At 47.5% G+C, this 18,310-nt stretch overlaps 2 protein-coding genes across 3 annotated transcripts; both read left to right on the plus strand.

Annotated features, from left to right (window-relative positions):
• The first annotated feature begins 3,052 nt into the window (after positions 1–3,052).
• On the plus strand, positions 3,053–10,956 carry pnisr (PNN-interacting serine/arginine-rich protein). Of its 2 annotated transcripts, none has more exons than XM_040164382.2 (12): positions 3,053–3,196; positions 3,720–3,828; positions 3,951–4,127; positions 4,364–4,626; positions 5,006–5,168; positions 6,073–6,281; positions 6,458–6,598; positions 7,637–7,736; positions 8,279–8,332; positions 8,710–8,910; positions 9,034–10,135; positions 10,589–10,956. In XM_040164382.2, exons 2-12 carry the CDS (start codon positions 3,741–3,743, stop codon positions 10,620–10,622), a joined length of 2,532 nt encoding a protein of 843 aa, XP_040020316.2. In that variant the 5' UTR covers positions 3,053–3,196; positions 3,720–3,740; the 3' UTR covers positions 10,623–10,956. The 2 variants fall into 2 exon arrangements, with proteins under 2 accessions (XP_040020316.2, XP_040020317.2); XM_040164383.2 differs by having other exon boundaries at positions 3,120–3,196; positions 3,702–3,828.
• A 699-nt stretch (positions 10,957–11,655) lies between these two features.
• coq3 (coenzyme Q3 methyltransferase) lies at positions 11,656–18,294 on the plus strand. Its single transcript, XM_040164387.2, has 6 exons — positions 11,656–11,925; positions 12,542–12,664; positions 14,204–14,303; positions 15,788–16,057; positions 17,505–17,664; positions 17,756–18,294. Exons 1-6 carry the CDS (start codon positions 11,771–11,773, stop codon positions 17,920–17,922), a joined length of 975 nt encoding a protein of 324 aa, XP_040020321.1. The 5' UTR covers positions 11,656–11,770; the 3' UTR covers positions 17,923–18,294.
• The last annotated feature ends 16 nt before the right edge of the window (positions 18,295–18,310 follow it).

Consider the following 18,310-nt stretch of genomic DNA (forward strand, 5'->3'; position numbering starts at 1 on the left):
CATCTTTGTCCTATTCTGCAGCCGCACCAGCAGGAGCGAGATCTCGAGAACTGGGATGTGATGGTCCCTCTGCGGGCCGTCGCCGTGGATCCCACGGTGCCACATTGAGCCCGTCTTCAGCGGTGATCGGCCCTGACGGCCGCTGCTGCCCAACATGTCGCGAGCTGGTGAAGAGGAGGTGGGTGTGGAATCGGGAAAAGGGCAACGTCCAAAAACATCGGCCTCGCGCGACTCTCCCCCGCCCCTCCCCCACGTCACGCGCTGTGACATCCGAGCCGTGCTGCCGGAACATTAAAACAGGTTGTCAAGCAGCCACCAACAAAAACAGCAAATCTCTTCTGAAATGCGTTTGTCTATTTTTAAAGTGGCAGCAGGAGGAGGGGGGGTCCTTTGGCTGGAGGACATGCTACTGAAGCATTAGATGTGATTTAATCTCACTTAATGAAAAGCACCCTCCCCCACGGAGTGGCGCCGACGTAAGACACTGAGATGCTGCAGTTGCTGGCCGCCTACGTACCAGCAGCGGAGGTCACATCCTGCTGCCGTCGTCCTGGTGCCTCTCACCTTCACACCCGGGCCGCGTTGATGCACCGCCAACGTCCACCTGCACGTAACCCCCGTTCTAATGTGCTGAACACGTTTCGCTTTTAAGGAAAAGGGGGACGCAGAGCAAGCGGACCCCCCCCCCCCCCCCTCCGTCCTGACACTGAGTGACGAGGAGCTCTGCACCGTCTGTTTACTGGAGTCTCATCAATGTGTAACTTTATTTAGCCGTGGTAAACATTGGAGTGTATGCAGTCAACACATGCACAGCATATACTGGCCTCTACTGAGATATATTGTATAATGGTGATAATAAGTCTGCATTCGCTCCTGTTTAATGTTCTACTACTAGTAATGCAAGAAGTGAAAGCTCTGTCGGTGCAACGGGGGCGTCTAACCTTTGAGAATGAGGGATCAGGATGACGGGGCGTCTCCCTGTGACAGTGTCCAGGAATACATGGAATTAAAAAAAATAAAAGAGGAAGATGAAATAGAATATAAGCAATGCACAACATGAGGTGAAAAATAAAACCCATTCACTAATAATAATATCTAAATCTGTATTTACAGTAAAAGTCTAAAGTTTGGACACATTTTCTTATTTAATAAGTGTGTCCAAACTTGACTGAAGGTCTCCCGGTTATTTGTTGAAATGTTTTAATCGCTTCAGTGGATTCTGTGCAATTTTATTAAGACAAAGCAGACGCAGTATGTTCAATGTTATTTGCACAATATGCCACACACACTTTCCTGATGTAAAAAACGTTTTATCGTTTCGCGTTGATAAATATTACAACAGCACTAAAATGATACTGATGATGACCTCTGAAAAGCACACGGCAACTCCTCCCTGCAGAAGTAGCGGTTTAGCAGTGTGATGAACAACGACTCCTGGCCGTCGTGGTGTTGAGGGATTCATCCAGCTACACCGGCTGTTTCCTGACGGTGTCCTCCGCCCGCGTCAGACTCCACGGAGGTTGTGACGAGACTGAAAGCTCTGCAGGCTGCAGTGGTGAGGGAGGCCTCGTGGAGAGGAGGAGGAGGTCCTCGGCCGGAGGGGTTATCGGGCATGTGCAGCACCCACCCCGTCCGCTGGTTAAACTCCTGCAGTCTTCTGCTGTTGGTCGTTCACGTGGGTGTTCGCCTGAAACAAGGTGTGCGCACAGATTTGACGTAATCACAGAATAGTGGATTCCAAGCTACTGTTTTCCAGGAAGGTGAACTCGCCTTGAGAAGAGGCCTGCGTCCGCTTCATCGAAGTCCTCCACCTTAAAGAGGGCAGCGTCACCTTTGCCGTCCCATGTGGAACGGCGCACTGTGTCTGCTTTTGTGTCCTTAACTTGCTGCACTGTGTGTGTTTTTGCTCTCCTCCATCAACAGCTCAGCCTGGTCTTCAGCACTCCACCCTGGAGGACAGCGTTTTTTTCTGCTGAATCGTCAATTGTTTGTTCAGTGCGATCTAGACGACAAAACCTGAGAGATTACATTTTCATGTTGGAGACTTGAAACTGAATGAGCCTTATGAGAGTTGACGAGCCAGCAGATCTGCAGAGCCCACTTGTACACAGGTGTGTGAGAGAGAACTTGTTGAGGAAACCAACAAAGTCTCCACAAAAATGTTTCAGTTAACAAGAGTCAAAGGTCAGCTGTTGATTATTAAGAATAATCCAGTTTGAGAGCTGTCCACAGATGTGCATGTGTCCTAATGAAGTCTACGGCTGAAATCCTGCTCAATAACTACAGCAAAATGACAATTTCAGGAATCAGGAATCAGGAATCAGGAAACATTTATTAGCCAAAATATGTCAAACATACAAGGAATTTGTCTTGGCGGTTAGTGTGCGACAGTAGACAGACAAGACAACAGTGCACAAGTAATAAAATAAAGTGGAATGAAATGCTAATGCAATGGGTTAGTAGAATAAGGCTAAGGCTATGGGTTAGTATAACAATTAAAGTAAAACAACAATTTGACTAAATGTTATCATTACCAAAATATTCATAACCAGGATTGCTTCTACTCATAACAATACTTTGGATTAGCACTGTGCAGTGTGGTTCAACACTGTTGAGATTTGTATTAATAGTAAAATACACATTTTAAGTTCAAATAACTGCTAGTGGTACATTGACCTACTTTGAATTGCTGTAACTAGAGACCTGCATATTTTGCGAAGATAAATATATATATATATATATATATATATATATATATATATATATAAATAATGTAGACAAGGGCATTTTGACTTTAGATTTTAAGTGACTTCTACACACGTTCTAAATTGTTCAGCATCCTTGTGCTCGTTATCTTCCACCATCAGCATCTGAATGTCTCGCGTCCCCATGCCGCCTTCAGGTGCTGCTCGTAGATAAACCAAATAAATATATTTAACGTAAGTAATTCACCCCACAATATGGTCAAAATCAATCATGCGTTTTATCAGGGTTATATCTGGATTTCTGGGGCAAAACATACTAAAAAGAACAAGGCAATTTAGGGCCGGGAGAAAAAGAAGTGGCAAATAAGTAACAGTTCCGACTGCCTCTGAAGGCAGCAGCAGCACCTCGACTCAACACTTCCTCCGGGTAGTCCGCCGAGCCGCCATTTTGATTCAGCCGCGCAGAGCTCGAGAGATCCCGTCTGGAAAAGGTGGGGACTATGTTACTCAAAACACAGCGCACATAGCACTAGTTTCTCTCACGCTTTTCCAGCAATACAGAATGTAATTTCAATGTTAGTGCATTTCCCCCCCATCCGGTAAGACAACTTAAAGGGTGCAACTATCTTTTATAGCTGTATTTATAGCCTAGCTCACATTAGCTTGGGCTAGCTTCATTAGCTCATATTTGCACGACCGTAGTCCGCTTGCGAGGTTTGAGATCCCAGCGGCCCCTGAGTGCGTTTCAGTATCATGCGTCAGTAACGACACGGCACGTTGTGTCATACACACGCCGCTCGTGTTTCCCCCACTGGCGGAGGAAACGGTCTCCGGCTAACAAGTCGCTAAACCCGGTCAGCCGGACGCAACGAGAGCTCTCTGCGTGCGTTCAAAGCTCGTGTCTGGCCACCGCGCGACAGAGATGCGTTTGAGTGCATTTAACTATCGCCGCGTGAAGTGAGACGCCGGCGGTGCGTATTTGACTCCTAAATCCAGCTGGCCTTGCTGTTTCAGTTGCCGATCCAGAGGAGAGCGATGTGGGACCAGGGAGGACAGCCCTGGCCGCAGTGGCCTCTGAGCCAGCAGCAGTGGATGCAGTCCTTCCAGCACCAGCAAGATCCGGGTGTGTGAACGATGTGCACGCGCTGTGACACCGAATGCGTGCCCCCCTGCAGGGCTTCTCTGCTCATCACGATCAGTTGGCTTTCACTGGACCTGTTTTCTGCTCTCCGTCGTTGTGTGCAGGTCAGGTGGACTGGGCTGCCTTGGCACAAGCGTGGATCGCCCAAAAGGAGTCGACCGGGCCGGAGCAGCCCAACGTTCAGCCCAACGGCCAGGACATCCCGGGCCTTGAGTCAGTTGGACCGGGGAACCATGGCGCCCTGCGGGGCGACCCGGCCTTTGGCAGAATGTGGCAGCCAGGTACGTTTTTCTAACCGCTTAAGTTTCACAAAATGAATTATTTGGTTAGGAAAATTGTACAGGAAAAGGTCAGTGCATTAGCGGCTTATTGATGAGGATTAGTGCGTTTCTGACACTAGTTGTGATCTCATGTGTGTGGACGTACCTTTTTCGAAGTAAAGAAACTATATTTGCCGTTTAAACAGCTGTTTGTATTGCTTTGGCTCCTCTTTTATTAATCGTGTCGTGCTAAACAGAATGGGGAATGCACGGCCAGGCCCCCCCTCCTCCGCCTCCCCCGCCTCCGCCCCCTCCTCCAGCCCACGACCAGGCCTGGATCCCTCCGGGCTCGGGGCCCATGGACGTGGTGAACCCCAGCGAGGACAGCAACAGCCAGGACAGCGTGGAGTTCAACTCTGAAGCCCACCGTGGGGTTTTCCCCCAGAACAGCCATGGGTATGGGGCACAGCCCGACAGCTACGCCATGGCCCCCATGGCCATGAACCAGTTTGATTATCAGGTATGCCGATGCTACAGTAGAAACTGTTGAAGCGTTTGGGTTTTAGTGTGACAACCAAGTAACTCGAGAGGGAGCAATCCCCCCCCCCCCATCTAGGTGTATCAGTCATTGCTCTCTTGATGCACCGCAGAGGAAAGTGTTGAGGATCCAGCATGGTTTGTTGTATTTAGCAGATTTTTCTTTTCATTTCCATTTTATTTTTCTAAATCTTCTTTTAAGCCTAACAGACATTCTAGCCCAGTCAGGAGTGATGGACGGGTGTCAGCTAACTAAATCTGGGGAAAGACGGCGGCGAGCGACAGTGCTTAGTGGCAGTTAACAGAAGGCCGTGTGCACTTTGAACCGTCTTTAATTATCCATTTGTTCTGTCTCTCCACAGCACGGAGCCGCCTCCTCCTTTGCCCCCACACCCGCAAACTTCCACTCCCCATACTGGCAAGGCCCCCCCCAGAACAGACGGGATCCCAGACCGTCCGGCTTCAGAGACCGGCCCCGATCCCCGATACAGCTCCCTGTCAAACAGGAGGCCCCAGCACTGCTAGGTGAGGCTTTCCCCCTCAATTAATCATCTTAGGCCTTTGTTTTTAGGGGCTCACTTTCATGCATCGTAAACCTCAACAGCAGCTTTGATTTTAGGAAACGTTGTTTGGCAACGCCAAACGCTAAGTGAAGTACGTGGTTCATCTGAGTGGAGCAGAAGGAACGATCGCTTTTCTGCATCACATGTAGAATTTAACCCACTGCACCCAATTCGGCTATTTAATAAGCAATTAATATATTGAGTTATTTCTTTTGCATATTTCCAACAGATATTTGTTCCGTTATTTATTTTATCTGCCTGCAGGACAAAACAAGCAATTTTGTGACGTCCCCTTGAGCTTTGGACGCTCTGATGGCCTCTAGTCGACTTTTTACTGACATTCTGTTCTCCAAATAAATAATTCAAGATGTAACATACAGTGTTCAGATCCTCGGTTCCTCGTTGGCGGATTGACACCGATCACAGTTCAGCTCAGAAAACTGTCTGCATGACATCTGTTACTTGCGTGTGTGGAAAACTCCTTTTGTATCTCAACTAAGACTTTCAATAGATTTAAAAACAATTAATCACAGATTTGGAAATTCAAACTTCAATCAATTAAGATTTACTCATTTAACCCCACAATGTTTTCCAAACCACTGTCTTTTAGGGACACAGTGGTGGTCCTCTGCAGACTGTGTGCCGTGCAGGGTAGACATTTAGATGGAAGTAACCCAGCAGTTAGCGTAGCCTAGCAGCTAGCTTAGCCCACCTGCTAGCTTGGCATGGCATACTACCAAAGCAAAAGGCCTCTCCGATCTAACTGACTGCAGTGGTTTTGTTTCCGAGGTCAACTTTGTTAAAATATTTGATTGCCTTCATCTTGGCGACATTAATCACAAACATTAACACGTCTATTTCGACAGCCCCAATTTCCACCCTGGATGCGGTAAAAAGGCGCACGCTGCCCGCGTGGATCCGAGAGGGCCTCGAAAAGATGGACAGAGAGAAGCAGAAGAAGCTGGAGCGGGAGCGAATGGAAAAAGAGCGTTCAAAAATGGCAAAAGACGATGGCAAAAAGCAAGAGGCAGAAGAGGAAGGCGACGGGCCGCGGGTGCCGCGCAAGAGCAAATTTGCAAGTTGCACCTTTTTTTTTTTTTGGCCTGGATTGTAAAATGGTTTACTAAAAGAACAACGCTTCCGCTTCCTTTGTTGCATTGATGGCGTGAGGACATTCGGGATGGATAAAATGTTTTCCTCTGGCACATGCTGGTCAATTAGATAATGAGTTACTACTTCTGTATGCAACAGGACAGTGACGACGAGGGGAATGATGACAATGACGATGAAGACAAGGTCTCTGTCAAGAAAGTCTTTTCTGGTCGGAGCCCATCGCCTCCTGCAGAGGACAGCGAGCCTGAAATGACGGAGGAGGAAAAGGAGTTCCAGCTGGTCAGTTTGAACATTAAGACAATCTTTTCTGCAGCCATACGGGTGTAGTAGATCTGAAACTAAGGCTGCAACTAACGATTATTTTGATAATCGATTAATCGGTCGATTATTTCTTCGATAAATCGGATTAAAAAAAAAAACGGCATTAAAAAGCTTTAATTTCCAACCCTTTTATTCTAAAACAGAACCTCAAATTCGTCAGAACTAGTTCTCTATACTACACTCACAAACACACCCTCATGTTCACTTGAAGTATATTCATTAAATTATTACCATCATTGTAGTGCAAGTTAAGTAAATGCATAAAGCTAAAAAATAACCAAGTGCTATGAGATGAATTTAAAATGGCATTTGTAAATAAATGCATTAGAGGCTTCTTTAATTGATTTTAATGGATCACCATGTGTCTCCCTTTACAGGCATAACATCAACTACCGTATAACCCACAGTAAATGCGCAAGCGCACTGGACTACCATATATGACAGCATTAAAAAGTACAACACACACAAATATATTTGTGTGTGTGTGTATATTTGTAAATATCAGACAACCCATTGAAAAATGAATGGTCCAAAAGAGGCGAGTAAATAAAAACGTGTCTTAGTCTTGCTAACTGCTTTACTGCTCTTATTAACGAGCTAACGCTAGCTTGATCAGCTGGATGACGAGTAAACAGGAGGCTTGTTACGTCCCTCGCGTCAAAACGGGACAATGTGGACCGGGACCCCCCACGCTCGCACACCTTAGACGACTAGTCGAACAGACGTCTCTCCCTGCGTCATGTGACTCCCAACAACTGCCGGCTGCTCTTTCCTCTACGTCGGCTCGCCGCCTTTATTTTTATTTTTGCTCCGCGCGCATCTCCGCAACTCATTGAGTGACGTAATAATCGCGCAACACAACGAATCGATAATGAAATTCGTTGGCAACGCTTTTAATAATCGATTCTAATCAATTTTTTTGATTCGTTGTTGCAGCCCTAGATCTGACTATTCTTAAAGAGGATAAATCTGATTGTTGTTTTCCCTCGTCAATAGATGATCATCACAAAAACACTTCTCACAGAGATCCTGCTTGAGGTCACCAATGAAGAGATCCAGCATGTGGCCAAAGAGACTCACCGCAAAGCCACTCGAGGTCTGCTCTTGACTTTTCCACCACGACGTATTTAAATGTGAAGAGAATACACTATGTGCATAATAATCTATTTGAATGAAAACTCAATCATGCCCCGTAAACTGGGCTGGTTGAGCAACCGACATGGAAGTATGTCTGATAAGCACATTCAACCATTCTCTGCTAATGCATCAGAAGGAGAGGGAGCAGAGCAATGCTTTACACAAACCCTATTTGAAAACCCGGTGTTCTGGTACACGGTATTGAGCCTTGAATCTGACCAGCAGCTATCTTTTTGACATGATGGACGTCCTCCGTCGAAGTGACTGCATTAGTACAGATTGGTTCTGTCCCTACTGTGCGACTGTTTGACTTGGATTGTGTGTTTTAACCCTCTCTCTTTTCTCCCAATTTTTTTTTGTTTTTTCTTTTCTCTTGTTACCAACGGCAGCTCTTGTGAATAAGCGCTTTTTCTGTGACGCCCTTCTCTAGCGACTCTTGCCTTTGAGAGAATGGCAATATGTGTTTTAACATGTTGTTCCTGTTGTTGATGTGAATCAAAGCTCCTGCAAAACAGCTGGCACAGTCAAGTGCACTGGCTTCTCTGACTGGTCTCAGTGAGTACCCCTTTTCTGTCACTGGGAGGGGAGGGGGGGCAGAAATATGACCATTTGTACTTAATGGTGGGGCCTTGGTAGAAACATGGGAAACGCTGTTGGCACAAGCCATTACACCAAAAACCTCTTATTTTAAGATGAATTTATGAAACAGAAGTGGAATCTCGGGGATATGTTCGGGTTTGATCTTGCACTTTGATAATAGAAGCATGCTTTAGTTTTGAACGGGCTGTCAGTGTGAAATATAAAGTGACGTAAGTGCCGTTCACTGGCGCTTTGGGGCCGTGGATGAAGGGTTTTCAAAGGTGAAGCCTGATTGTGAAAGAAAATCTTTGCTCTGACCAACACTCAACAACCCGGGGGTTCTGTTGTGGCAGGTGGGCTTGGTGACTACGGTTCGGATGAGAGCGACGGCGACGAGGACGACGAGCACAGCGCGCGAGGGTCCGAGTCCTCTGACACCGACGACGAAGAGCTGCGCCACCGCATCCGAGAGAAGCAGGACGCCTTCCGTCGCAAGGAGCGGGAGATGCAGCAGCTGCAAGAAAAACAAGCGCAGGAGGCTCTGCTTGCACGTGGTACGACATTTGACCTCCATTGGTTGACGTGTGATCTCATTGCTGAAGGTGACCTCCGTGACGTGAGGGTTGTGTTGCTGGTCCCTGATGCCTCCATGTGTATTCTGTGTCTTCTTTCTGCAGAAGAGATGGCGAAGGAGAGATTGAGCAGGGAAAGGGGGGATTATGATGAGGGCCAGCCAGAGAATCCACACAAACAGGAGGCAAAGGAGAGGGAGGCGGAGCCCTTGGTAGAGAGGCGTAGGTCCCGCGGCGAGAAGGAAGGTAGCGAGAGCAAGCACTCGGGCCGAGGGAAGGAGCGATCGGGGCGAGGCGCGAGCGGCTCCCCTACAAACGGCCACAGCAGCAGCTCGCGCTCCACTTCTAGCCACAGCAGCCGCCGTTCTTCGTCCTCTTCGTCCTCGTCGTCTTCGGCGTCTTCCCGCAGCTCATCGCAATCCTCCTCCCCGCGCAGGAAGAGGAGGCGCAGCCGCTCCTCCTCCCACAAGGCTCGTAGGCGCAGCCGCAGCCACAGCTCCCACAGGCACCGCTCCGAGCGCAGCGAGAAGCTTAGGGACAGGAGGAGGAGCAGCGCTGAGAGATCAGGCCGCCACAAGAAAGACCGCAGCGAGTCCAGGGAGCGCCGCAGCAGGAGGAGTAGGTCCAGATCCAGGGAGCGAGACCGAGACAGAGCCAGGGCCAGAGACAGCCGCAGTCGCAGCAGAGAGAGAGAAAAGGAGAAAGAAAAGGAGAGGAAGAGGAGCCGGGACGGCCGAGACGGCAGTCGCAGTCGTGGCAGCAAACACAAGCAGAAGGCCTCCAGCAGGGACCGAGAGAGGGGGAGGGAGAGGAGTCGTAGCCACGAGAAAGACAAGAAAAAGAGGGAGAAGGATAGGGAGAAAGAGTCGGATAAGAAGAAAGAAAAGCCAAAGGCCAGAGAGAAGGAGAAAGATAAAGGAAGCTCTGTAGTTACCGAGGAGAACGGCAAATCAAAGAAAAGGAAAGAGAGTGACTCGTGCACGGACTCTGACAAGCACTCTCGGCAGGAAAACAAAGCCAGCAGGAAGGGCTCCGCTAAAGCTAGCAAGAAGCGCTCCGACTCTGACTCAAGTAGGTCCCCCACCCCAGAGGTTAGCAAGGAAAAGAAATCCAAAAAATCCAAACGTAGTCGCTCAAGGTCGACGGAAAAATATCACAAGTCTGGTAAGAAGGCAAGCCGCAAACACAAGTCTAAGTCGCGATCAAGGTAGTATTCGTTTTTTTCCCTTTTTTTCCTACTGTATGTCTTCATTGTCTGTCTCGTTGTGATTATCCTGGAGTCCTTCTTAATATGCGTATTTGCAATAACTTTAGAAAACGCAAACTCATCACTGAAAATGTACTGTCAACTGCAGTCACTTCTGCTTAACTGTGTACCTCAGGTCTGACGCAATGAAGGTCTTATCAAATGCAAAATCCCTTCCACAGCCCCACCGTGGTCTCTATGTTTAGTAGCACCTTGTTAAAATGTGTCTTGCTGCTCAGAAAGAAGCCTTAGACTCGAGTGTTTTGGGGTTATTACGTGAAGCTTCTTGCCACTATGTCTGGGGGGAGGCGGGAGGTGAGGGCGGGGGGTATTTGTGCATGTTTGTATCTTGCAGTGTGAGTGGGTGAGCGTGCTTGGTGCAGTATTAACGTTGGGTCAACGCCTCTCTTTCAGGTCAACGTCCCCCTCCCGTCGTAGCAGACGCTGAGGAGCACAGTTAACCTCCTGATCTGTGCACTTTGCCATTTTAAATTCCATGAGTTGAACAGGCTTGTCTCATTATAGAGGCAGTTGTGTAGGTGAACCCCTCCCTCACTCATAAATCCTTCATCTTTGTAAATATATTGTTATTTTTAAAGTGTGACTGAAGAAGACTTTTGGTAGTGAATGGTAGGAATTTTCACTTGTAACTTAATGCAAAGATTAATAAGCCCCTGTGGACGATAAGAAAACTTAAGTATCATTTTCAACCATAACAGAATTAACTTTTTTTTCCCCTCCAAAATTAATGTAATATGTCCAATAAAATTGTTTGTTCATTGTCTTGTCTCGTGTCTTTTTGTGAATGCAACACGAAACAGTATTTTTTTAAACCTCGAGGATTCATAGCCAACACAAAATCCCTAAAGAATTGTTCAAATTTACATGGTTAAAAATAAAATGCTTTGAAACATTGAAACATAAATGTACTTCATCATATGAAGATTTGGCGTATTTTCTAAAAACATGCCAACATTTAACAAATCTGAAATATGTCAAATACACACCATACATGTTATCCGTAGTCTGCCGTCCCTCCAGGACCCTTGAGGGGGGATAGAAAGCTTGTGGCCGACCTCTCTCGCCCCGGACAGACTTGTTGAGTCCTTCCTCTCTGGCAGGAGGCAGAAACGCCTTCCTCCCATCATCAGCTGGTGTCATTAACCAAGTCCGAGTCCCCACTGACCAGACTCTCCATGACATTTGCACAGCCCATCTAATTCGTTTGAACGTATATGTTATCTGATTATATATTTTAGATCTTATTTCATTTTATATACATAATGTGGCACCAGATCACATTCCTAGATGTGTAACATAATAAACGGCTTCTGATTCTGATACAGCATAAATACTTTAAAAACAATATTATGAAAGGTGGTTAAGCATCAATGCTTGCGATGGTCGAATATTCAGGAATATATCACACAAGTAAACGAACAATATTTCCTGCAGTGTTCAAAGACTCGTGAAGGGCTTCTCTCGCCTGCCACTAGGAACTAAAGTGTAGGTTGTTTCCACCCGAACAGAAAATACGTGCGCACCGTAGGTCGAGCTGTCGGAGGCGCTTGACACTAGCAGCTAGCAGCTAACAGCATGTACGCCAACAGGTGCGAACGTCTCGTGCGAGGCTTTGTCGGCCGTCAGAGGAGCGCGAGTAGCTGGACGGCGGTGTGCACACAGCGGGCCGTGTGCAAACAGCGGGCCGTGTGTAAACAGCGGACACAGCCCACCGTGACATGTCACACCAGGTACAACGAGCATCACACCGGTGGTCGAACGCGTCCACGTCTGTCGCAGTCGTGTGTCTGCATTTGGGGGGATTGTGCGGCGGTGAATATGTTTTTAAGCTGCCGAATGAGAGAAAGGTCAAATAAAACTCCTTGAACTGAAGTCTGTTCAAGCTGACTTAAGAGTAACTCAGTAGTTTACTACTAATAATCTCCTAATTAACAATGAACCTGCCAATTTATGTTCCCCTTATAAATGTCTGTCACAATCAATCCCGCAGATCCCAAAATAACCAGGTGTGCTTTTTTTGGTTCCCCAGCAAACAGAACAATACCTAATAATAGGTCCATTGAATATGAAAAGTTAAGTTTTACATCCAAGAAGAAAATAAACAAATGAGTAAAATGTATTAATGCAATCCTACCACATATATATAATAGATATTATCTTCTCCCAACTGACTGGACCAATCATTTAAAAACAACACGTAGCATAATAAAATAACCATGGCCACGTCTTTTAAATCCATCTAATAAATGGTTTCACCGTGTTATGAGCCATTGCACTAAGCGCCATGTTTAAGGAATAAAAAAAAGCTCCATATAACTTTTATTTTGTATTCTTTATCGTGCACAGTGCTCGCTCGGTGGACCCCGATGAGCTGAGGAGGTTCCAGTCACTGGCCGGCAAGTGGTGGGACGACCATGGAGAGTTTGCAGCTCTTCACGCTTTGAATGACTTGAGGGTGCCTTTTATACGGTGTGTGTGTGTGTGTGTTTGCACATAATACGCATCTCAACAGTGGTATTTTTGAAATGCCAAGATGTCGCGCCGAAGTGGCCGTCAACTCGAGATTGATTGGCAGAGGCGTCGAGCAACCGTGGCACGACGTGACCCCCGAGCGGAATCCGCCATGCGCCGTTCGAGGAAGGGGAAAATGGAGCAAACACACGAGGGGGACGGAGAAGCGCTGTGAATCGGAAGCGACAGGATTCGTCCACACGTCAGCGCGTTTTCAGCAAATAGCAGTTTGACTGTTTTTGGGGGGCCGGCTGCGTCTGTTTTGATTGATACGATCTGCTGAAGGGGGGGGGCCCACGAGATAATCATCACATGACCCATCCCGCCACGAGGTGCCCCCCCCCCCCCCCTCCTCTGTGGCCCTGGTGGTGTTGGTGATGTGTGTTTGTGGTGACAGCGCCAGTGTACGTCTGAGTGCGGCGGGTTTTCCCAATGGAGTCTGCCCCTCGAGGGGGGAGCACAGCTACTGCTGCTGCACCTTCTGCACCCACACAGTCTTATTCTGATGGCGCCAATCCCTCATTTTGGGGAAAGTGGACTTAATGAATGTGCCGCATCGAGTAGTCAAAAAAGGCTTAAATATTTGGACTCGTCTGGACTGTAAGTAACAGTGAAGCACAAATGACTCTTTCGCAACAGAGACAATAGAACGAGCCTCTCTGACATCATTCATGAGGGGGGAAAATGCAAATCTTCCTATTTTCTTAGCAGTGTTGTGACTCTGTGTCAAAGGAAGATGCATCCAGACACACGTTGATTCAGCTTAGTAATACATCTTTAGCGTTTTGCACTTAGTATTAAAGCGCCTCCATTCCCATTCGATGGTACGAATTTAGCAAACGAATTTGACCGTTTTCCCCTCTTGAGTTTTGCACATTGGAATTCTGTTTTGAAACAATTTAAAATAAAATATCGCTGAGAAAATAATAACGAAAAGGGAAAATTCAAAGGCCTCTTTCAGTCTGATGTGTAGTAATTCCATCCGTAGAATAATCGCTCTCACGCAGGTCCCCCATGGGGAGACGGCTCTCCTCTCCAGACTGTGCCTCAGTCGCTGTGGCCACGTCGGGAGCTAGTTAGGGGGATTATCTGCATAGCAGCTAACGCTCTCCGAGCTTTAACGAGGATGATGCGCTCCCACATCCTGGTGCTGCTCTTTGCGTGTCCCACGCCTCGGGCAGACGCTCGTCAGACAGCGTCTGCGGGGGGCGGGGGGAGACCGCAGCGCTCAGTGTGGATGAATTCGTAGCCGGGGGATATTTGCGGTTGTTAGGCTGTAGCTCACGGTGGAATGCAGATGTTTGTGACAGTGGATGGTGTGAGCGCAGTGAGCTCCAACCTCCCGTCGGACCTACTGTATACAAAGACGTGGATGTAATTCATGAGATTTGTTTACCTCCTCTTCATGTGCAGTTAGCCGACATCTCTGCTGTCGCATTCTTTGTTCTGTTCTGTTTATCTGAGCCTGAGCCTGAACCCGCTCCTCCTCCTGTTCAGGGACAACCTGCTGAATGTGCACAGAACCCGTGTTCCCGGGAAGCCCCTCGGCGGGCTCCGGATCCTGGACGTGGGCTGCGGAGGAGGCCTGCTCACAGAGGTAAACGTGTGTGTTTTGTCAAACTGTGCCGGCTCGACGGAAAGAAATGCATGCAGGGAAACGAATGCCTCTGCTTCTGTGCGTCCTTTGCATTGCTGATGGCGTCAGCTTCTACCTTTTTTGACGCCACTAAAAGGTGAAACCACAATGCTTTCTGTGACGAGAGCTTCTGCAGTCACGCAAAATCTGTTTATATGGATCAGGTCCTTTCTTTTCAGATCGCAGTCAACATTGTGCTTTCAGCATTTGGCATCATAGAAGCAGTCGTTTCGCATAAACACCAGCGCCCGACAAACGTTTAAACGTCAGCTAAAGTCTCCCTCTCTTTTGATTTGACTGGTCTCGGTGTGGTGGAGCGGACAGTCGGTCATTTGCGGTTGTTTATCCGTTTGTTAGTGTCCATAGCTGGGCAGCCTGGACAGGGACGTCCGTCTCTGCCTTCATTTGAACTGAGGACACACCAGCTGTATTGTGTGATTTGAGAAGACAAAATCAGGTCCTGTGCTGATATGGTTCTGTCACACAGGCTGTCGTGTTCAGACACAGATACAAACGCACACATTTAAAAAGGGGGGGGGGGCTGAGGTTGCAGCGGTTGTTGTGTCTCCGAGGGTCTTGTCACTACAACTGTTCCCATCGGATGGGATGAGCTGTGGGAGGATGGAGGTCGGCCTCCGGGCAAAGGCGGCTCACCACGCGGGGCAGCGACCTTCCTTTTGTCCAGAAGAGGGCGGTGTGGTTCACATTTAAACACGTGTGATGCAAATCACCCGACTAATGTCATGCATTAAATTACCACAGCTTTTAGATCTCAGAAATTGTTATTTAAAGCCAAATTTAAAACATTACACAAAATTATTCATTTGATTAACTACATAAAATAACAAAGGGAACTTCATGAAGGGATTTCTTTTCCTCGTGGCATTGTGAAGCGCACAACCCCACATGAGCAGATGTTCCATTTTGATGCAACGATACGAGATCACCAGAAGAATCTAAGGTTCAACTTAATACATCAATACTTAATGCATCAATCCATTCAGTAACAAATGCTGTGCCTTTTTTTGTTGGAATTTAATCCCGGTTCATGTGACGACAACAAAGGTACAATAAATAAGACTGTCGTGATCCATGTTGTATTTCTACTATGTGTAGTGTTTTCCAGCTCATTGCTCACAGAATACACTGGTGTGGAGACTAATGCTGTGCAGTGCTTGGACGCACACATTAGGGATAGCACCTGATGTGTAATCTGACACAAGAATAGCTGCTGAGCTGTAGAATATGTGTACAACACAAAGTACACTTAAACAGATCATTCTTCTGGTTCACATAAACTGCGCTATCCGGTGCTCCTTCTGTCCTCGTTAATCATCTTGTATTGTTTTCTACACCGTGTGATGGAGCCACAGACCCTTTTCTAGTCTAGAACTAACTGTTGCCGACAGCCGATTGGGTTTTTAACTTTTCTTTGTCCCCACAAGCCCCTGGGTCGCCTGGGGGCCAACGTGTTGGGCATCGATCCAGTAGGCGACAGCATTGGTACGGCCAAGCTGCATTCGTCCATCGACCCGGACCTTCGCGACCGGGTCCGCTACCGGGCCTGCACGCTGGAGGAGCTCTCAGCGGAGAGGGAGGGCGGAGGCCGGGAGGAGCAGGGGGCGGCCCAGTTCCACGCCGTCGTGGCCTCCGAGGTGGTGGAACATCTGGCCGACTTGGAAACATTCGGCCTCTGCTGCAACCACGTGCTGAAGGTGTGTCCTGGGAAAGTGTGTGTGTGTGTGTGTGTGTGTGTGTGTGTGTTTTTTCCTCCAGCTGTTGGCTCATCTCGGATGTTTCCGCTGTGTGTTCATCTGAGCGCACGCCAACGTGCAGATGGTGATTTTTGTTCTGTTTTTGCATCTGCCGTGTTTCACTGGGAATAGGTTAGCATGTGTTTTTATGTGTGCGGGCTGCAGCCCTGACTAGCTTTAGCAAAAGCTCTACATGAATACTGAGACCAGATGACTGTAATCTCCCAGATCAGGGGGCCACAGGGCTGCAGAGGGGAAAAAGACGGCCTAATCTTCACTTAATGCCGCTGCATTTGGTTTTGGCACGAATAGACTCTGGTTGCAAAGGGTCCGTGCAGACTATTCCCAAGGGAAATGAAGCTCTTGAATCTTCACTATTCCAATGTAAAAACTTCTAATGGTGAAATCGGAGGTAAAATACAAATGAAAAAGATAAGCGTTCAATTTAATATGAATCATCCTGCATGCACAATCACATGTGCAGCCCACACCAACCGGCAGACAGTAGCTTAAAGCAAAGTACACAAATGATCACTTGCTGTGGTGGGAAAAATGTATAATCAACGGATTATTTATTACTAACTAGAATATAGAATAGTTAAAGGAATCCCCCCCCCCCTCTAGCTAAATGCCCTGTAATGTAAATGTAATTATCTGATGGAGCATGTTAATTAATCTATTGCCATCCAGCCTTGTAAAATGTTTATTTTTTAAATTAGTTTTTCACGTTAAGGCCCAGGTTTGCACCATAAATACTACTACTAAATACTTTCCCCACTACTCTCCTTGCTAGCTAGTTTGCCACACGGCCCATTTTTCACGGTCTGTATGTATTTGACAAATTGATGGATTCATTAGGTATGCTGTCTATCCACACATGGTACATACAGCCTTAGCAAATCACTTCTATATTTCCATTTTATTCCTGTTGTGATCCTGTTTCAAAACATTGAATATTCCCAATGTTTTGCAACCCTGGTCTGTACTTTCTCTCATTCTCTGGCATCAGTCAAAATAACAAACAAACGACTTTGAACTATATTGTGCTTCAGGGGAACTATGGAGGGATGCTTTCGCATGAATGTGTAGTTTGGATTCCTTTGACTGCACTCTCCCGCTTCCACTCTCCCTGTTCTGTCTCCTCCGTCCTCCCCTGTTGACATTGTTAATCTTGACCTGGGTTGAACCTTGAGGTTTGGCACGGCTACTCTCTGGTCTCTCGCACTGGACTCTGCCCATCTAATCCATTCTATAAATACCGTATGGCGCAGGCAGCACTAGCGCCTCACTTGTGTGCACGGCACCGATCGGGACGTGATATCATTGCAATATCATTTCTGAAGCAATGCTACTAGTGAGAAGTGTGAATCTTCAACACTTTGTGAACTGAAAAGTTTTTCCTGTGCAGCCGGGTGGTTCTCTCTTCATCACGACCATCAATAAAACCAACCTGTCCTACGCGCTGGGTATCGTCGTAGCCGAGCAGCTGCTGCGCATCGTTCCCAGCGGGACGCACGACTGGGAGAAGTTCATCAGCCCGGTAGAACTGGAGCGCCTCCTGGAGTCCAGTAAGTCCCTCCCGTTTTACCGAGTGACCACCACCATTGATTTACTTCAGGAGTGCTTCCTCTTCCCTGTCTTCTCGTCACCGTCTCCCAGATGGTTTCTCAGTGCAGTCCGTCCGAGGGATGCTGTACAACCCCGCGTCAGGAGCCTGGAGCTGGACCGACAGCACTGCCATCAACTACGCCCTCCACGCCGTCAAAGTGCGAGACGACCCCGACGCAAACCAGGCCGAGGGCCACGCGGAGGCAGCACACAGCTGAGCCAGACGACTCGGGAGCAAGTCAGAAAAGAAGTGGAAAAACATTCAGATTCCATGCGTGGAATGAGACTGAGGAAGAACTCGCAATGTTACCGAGCCGCAGCCTAAGTAACCTTGAGTCACACGGTTGGTTTTCCATCAGCCTTCTATGCTGTGAAGCGATACAAAGAGGTGTGTTTAAAATGGGAATGTTTTTAGTGTTTGAGCTTGAAAAGGCAAATCGTGCATCCTGTAATTGTTCACTCAGCGGCAGAGATGCACGTAACCAAACCAATGCAGAGTTTGAGATTTCTGCACTGAATCCGCTTTCTGTTTAATGTTGAATATATTGTAATTTGCCACATCCCTTATTAAAATGGTTCTTTCAAAAAAATGCATTCCTTAGGAGT

This window comes from Gasterosteus aculeatus, chromosome 20 (genome assembly GCF_964276395.1).
Source record: "Gasterosteus aculeatus chromosome 20, fGasAcu3.hap1.1, whole genome shotgun sequence".
Lineage (NCBI taxonomy): Eukaryota > Metazoa > Chordata > Actinopteri > Perciformes > Gasterosteidae > Gasterosteus > Gasterosteus aculeatus.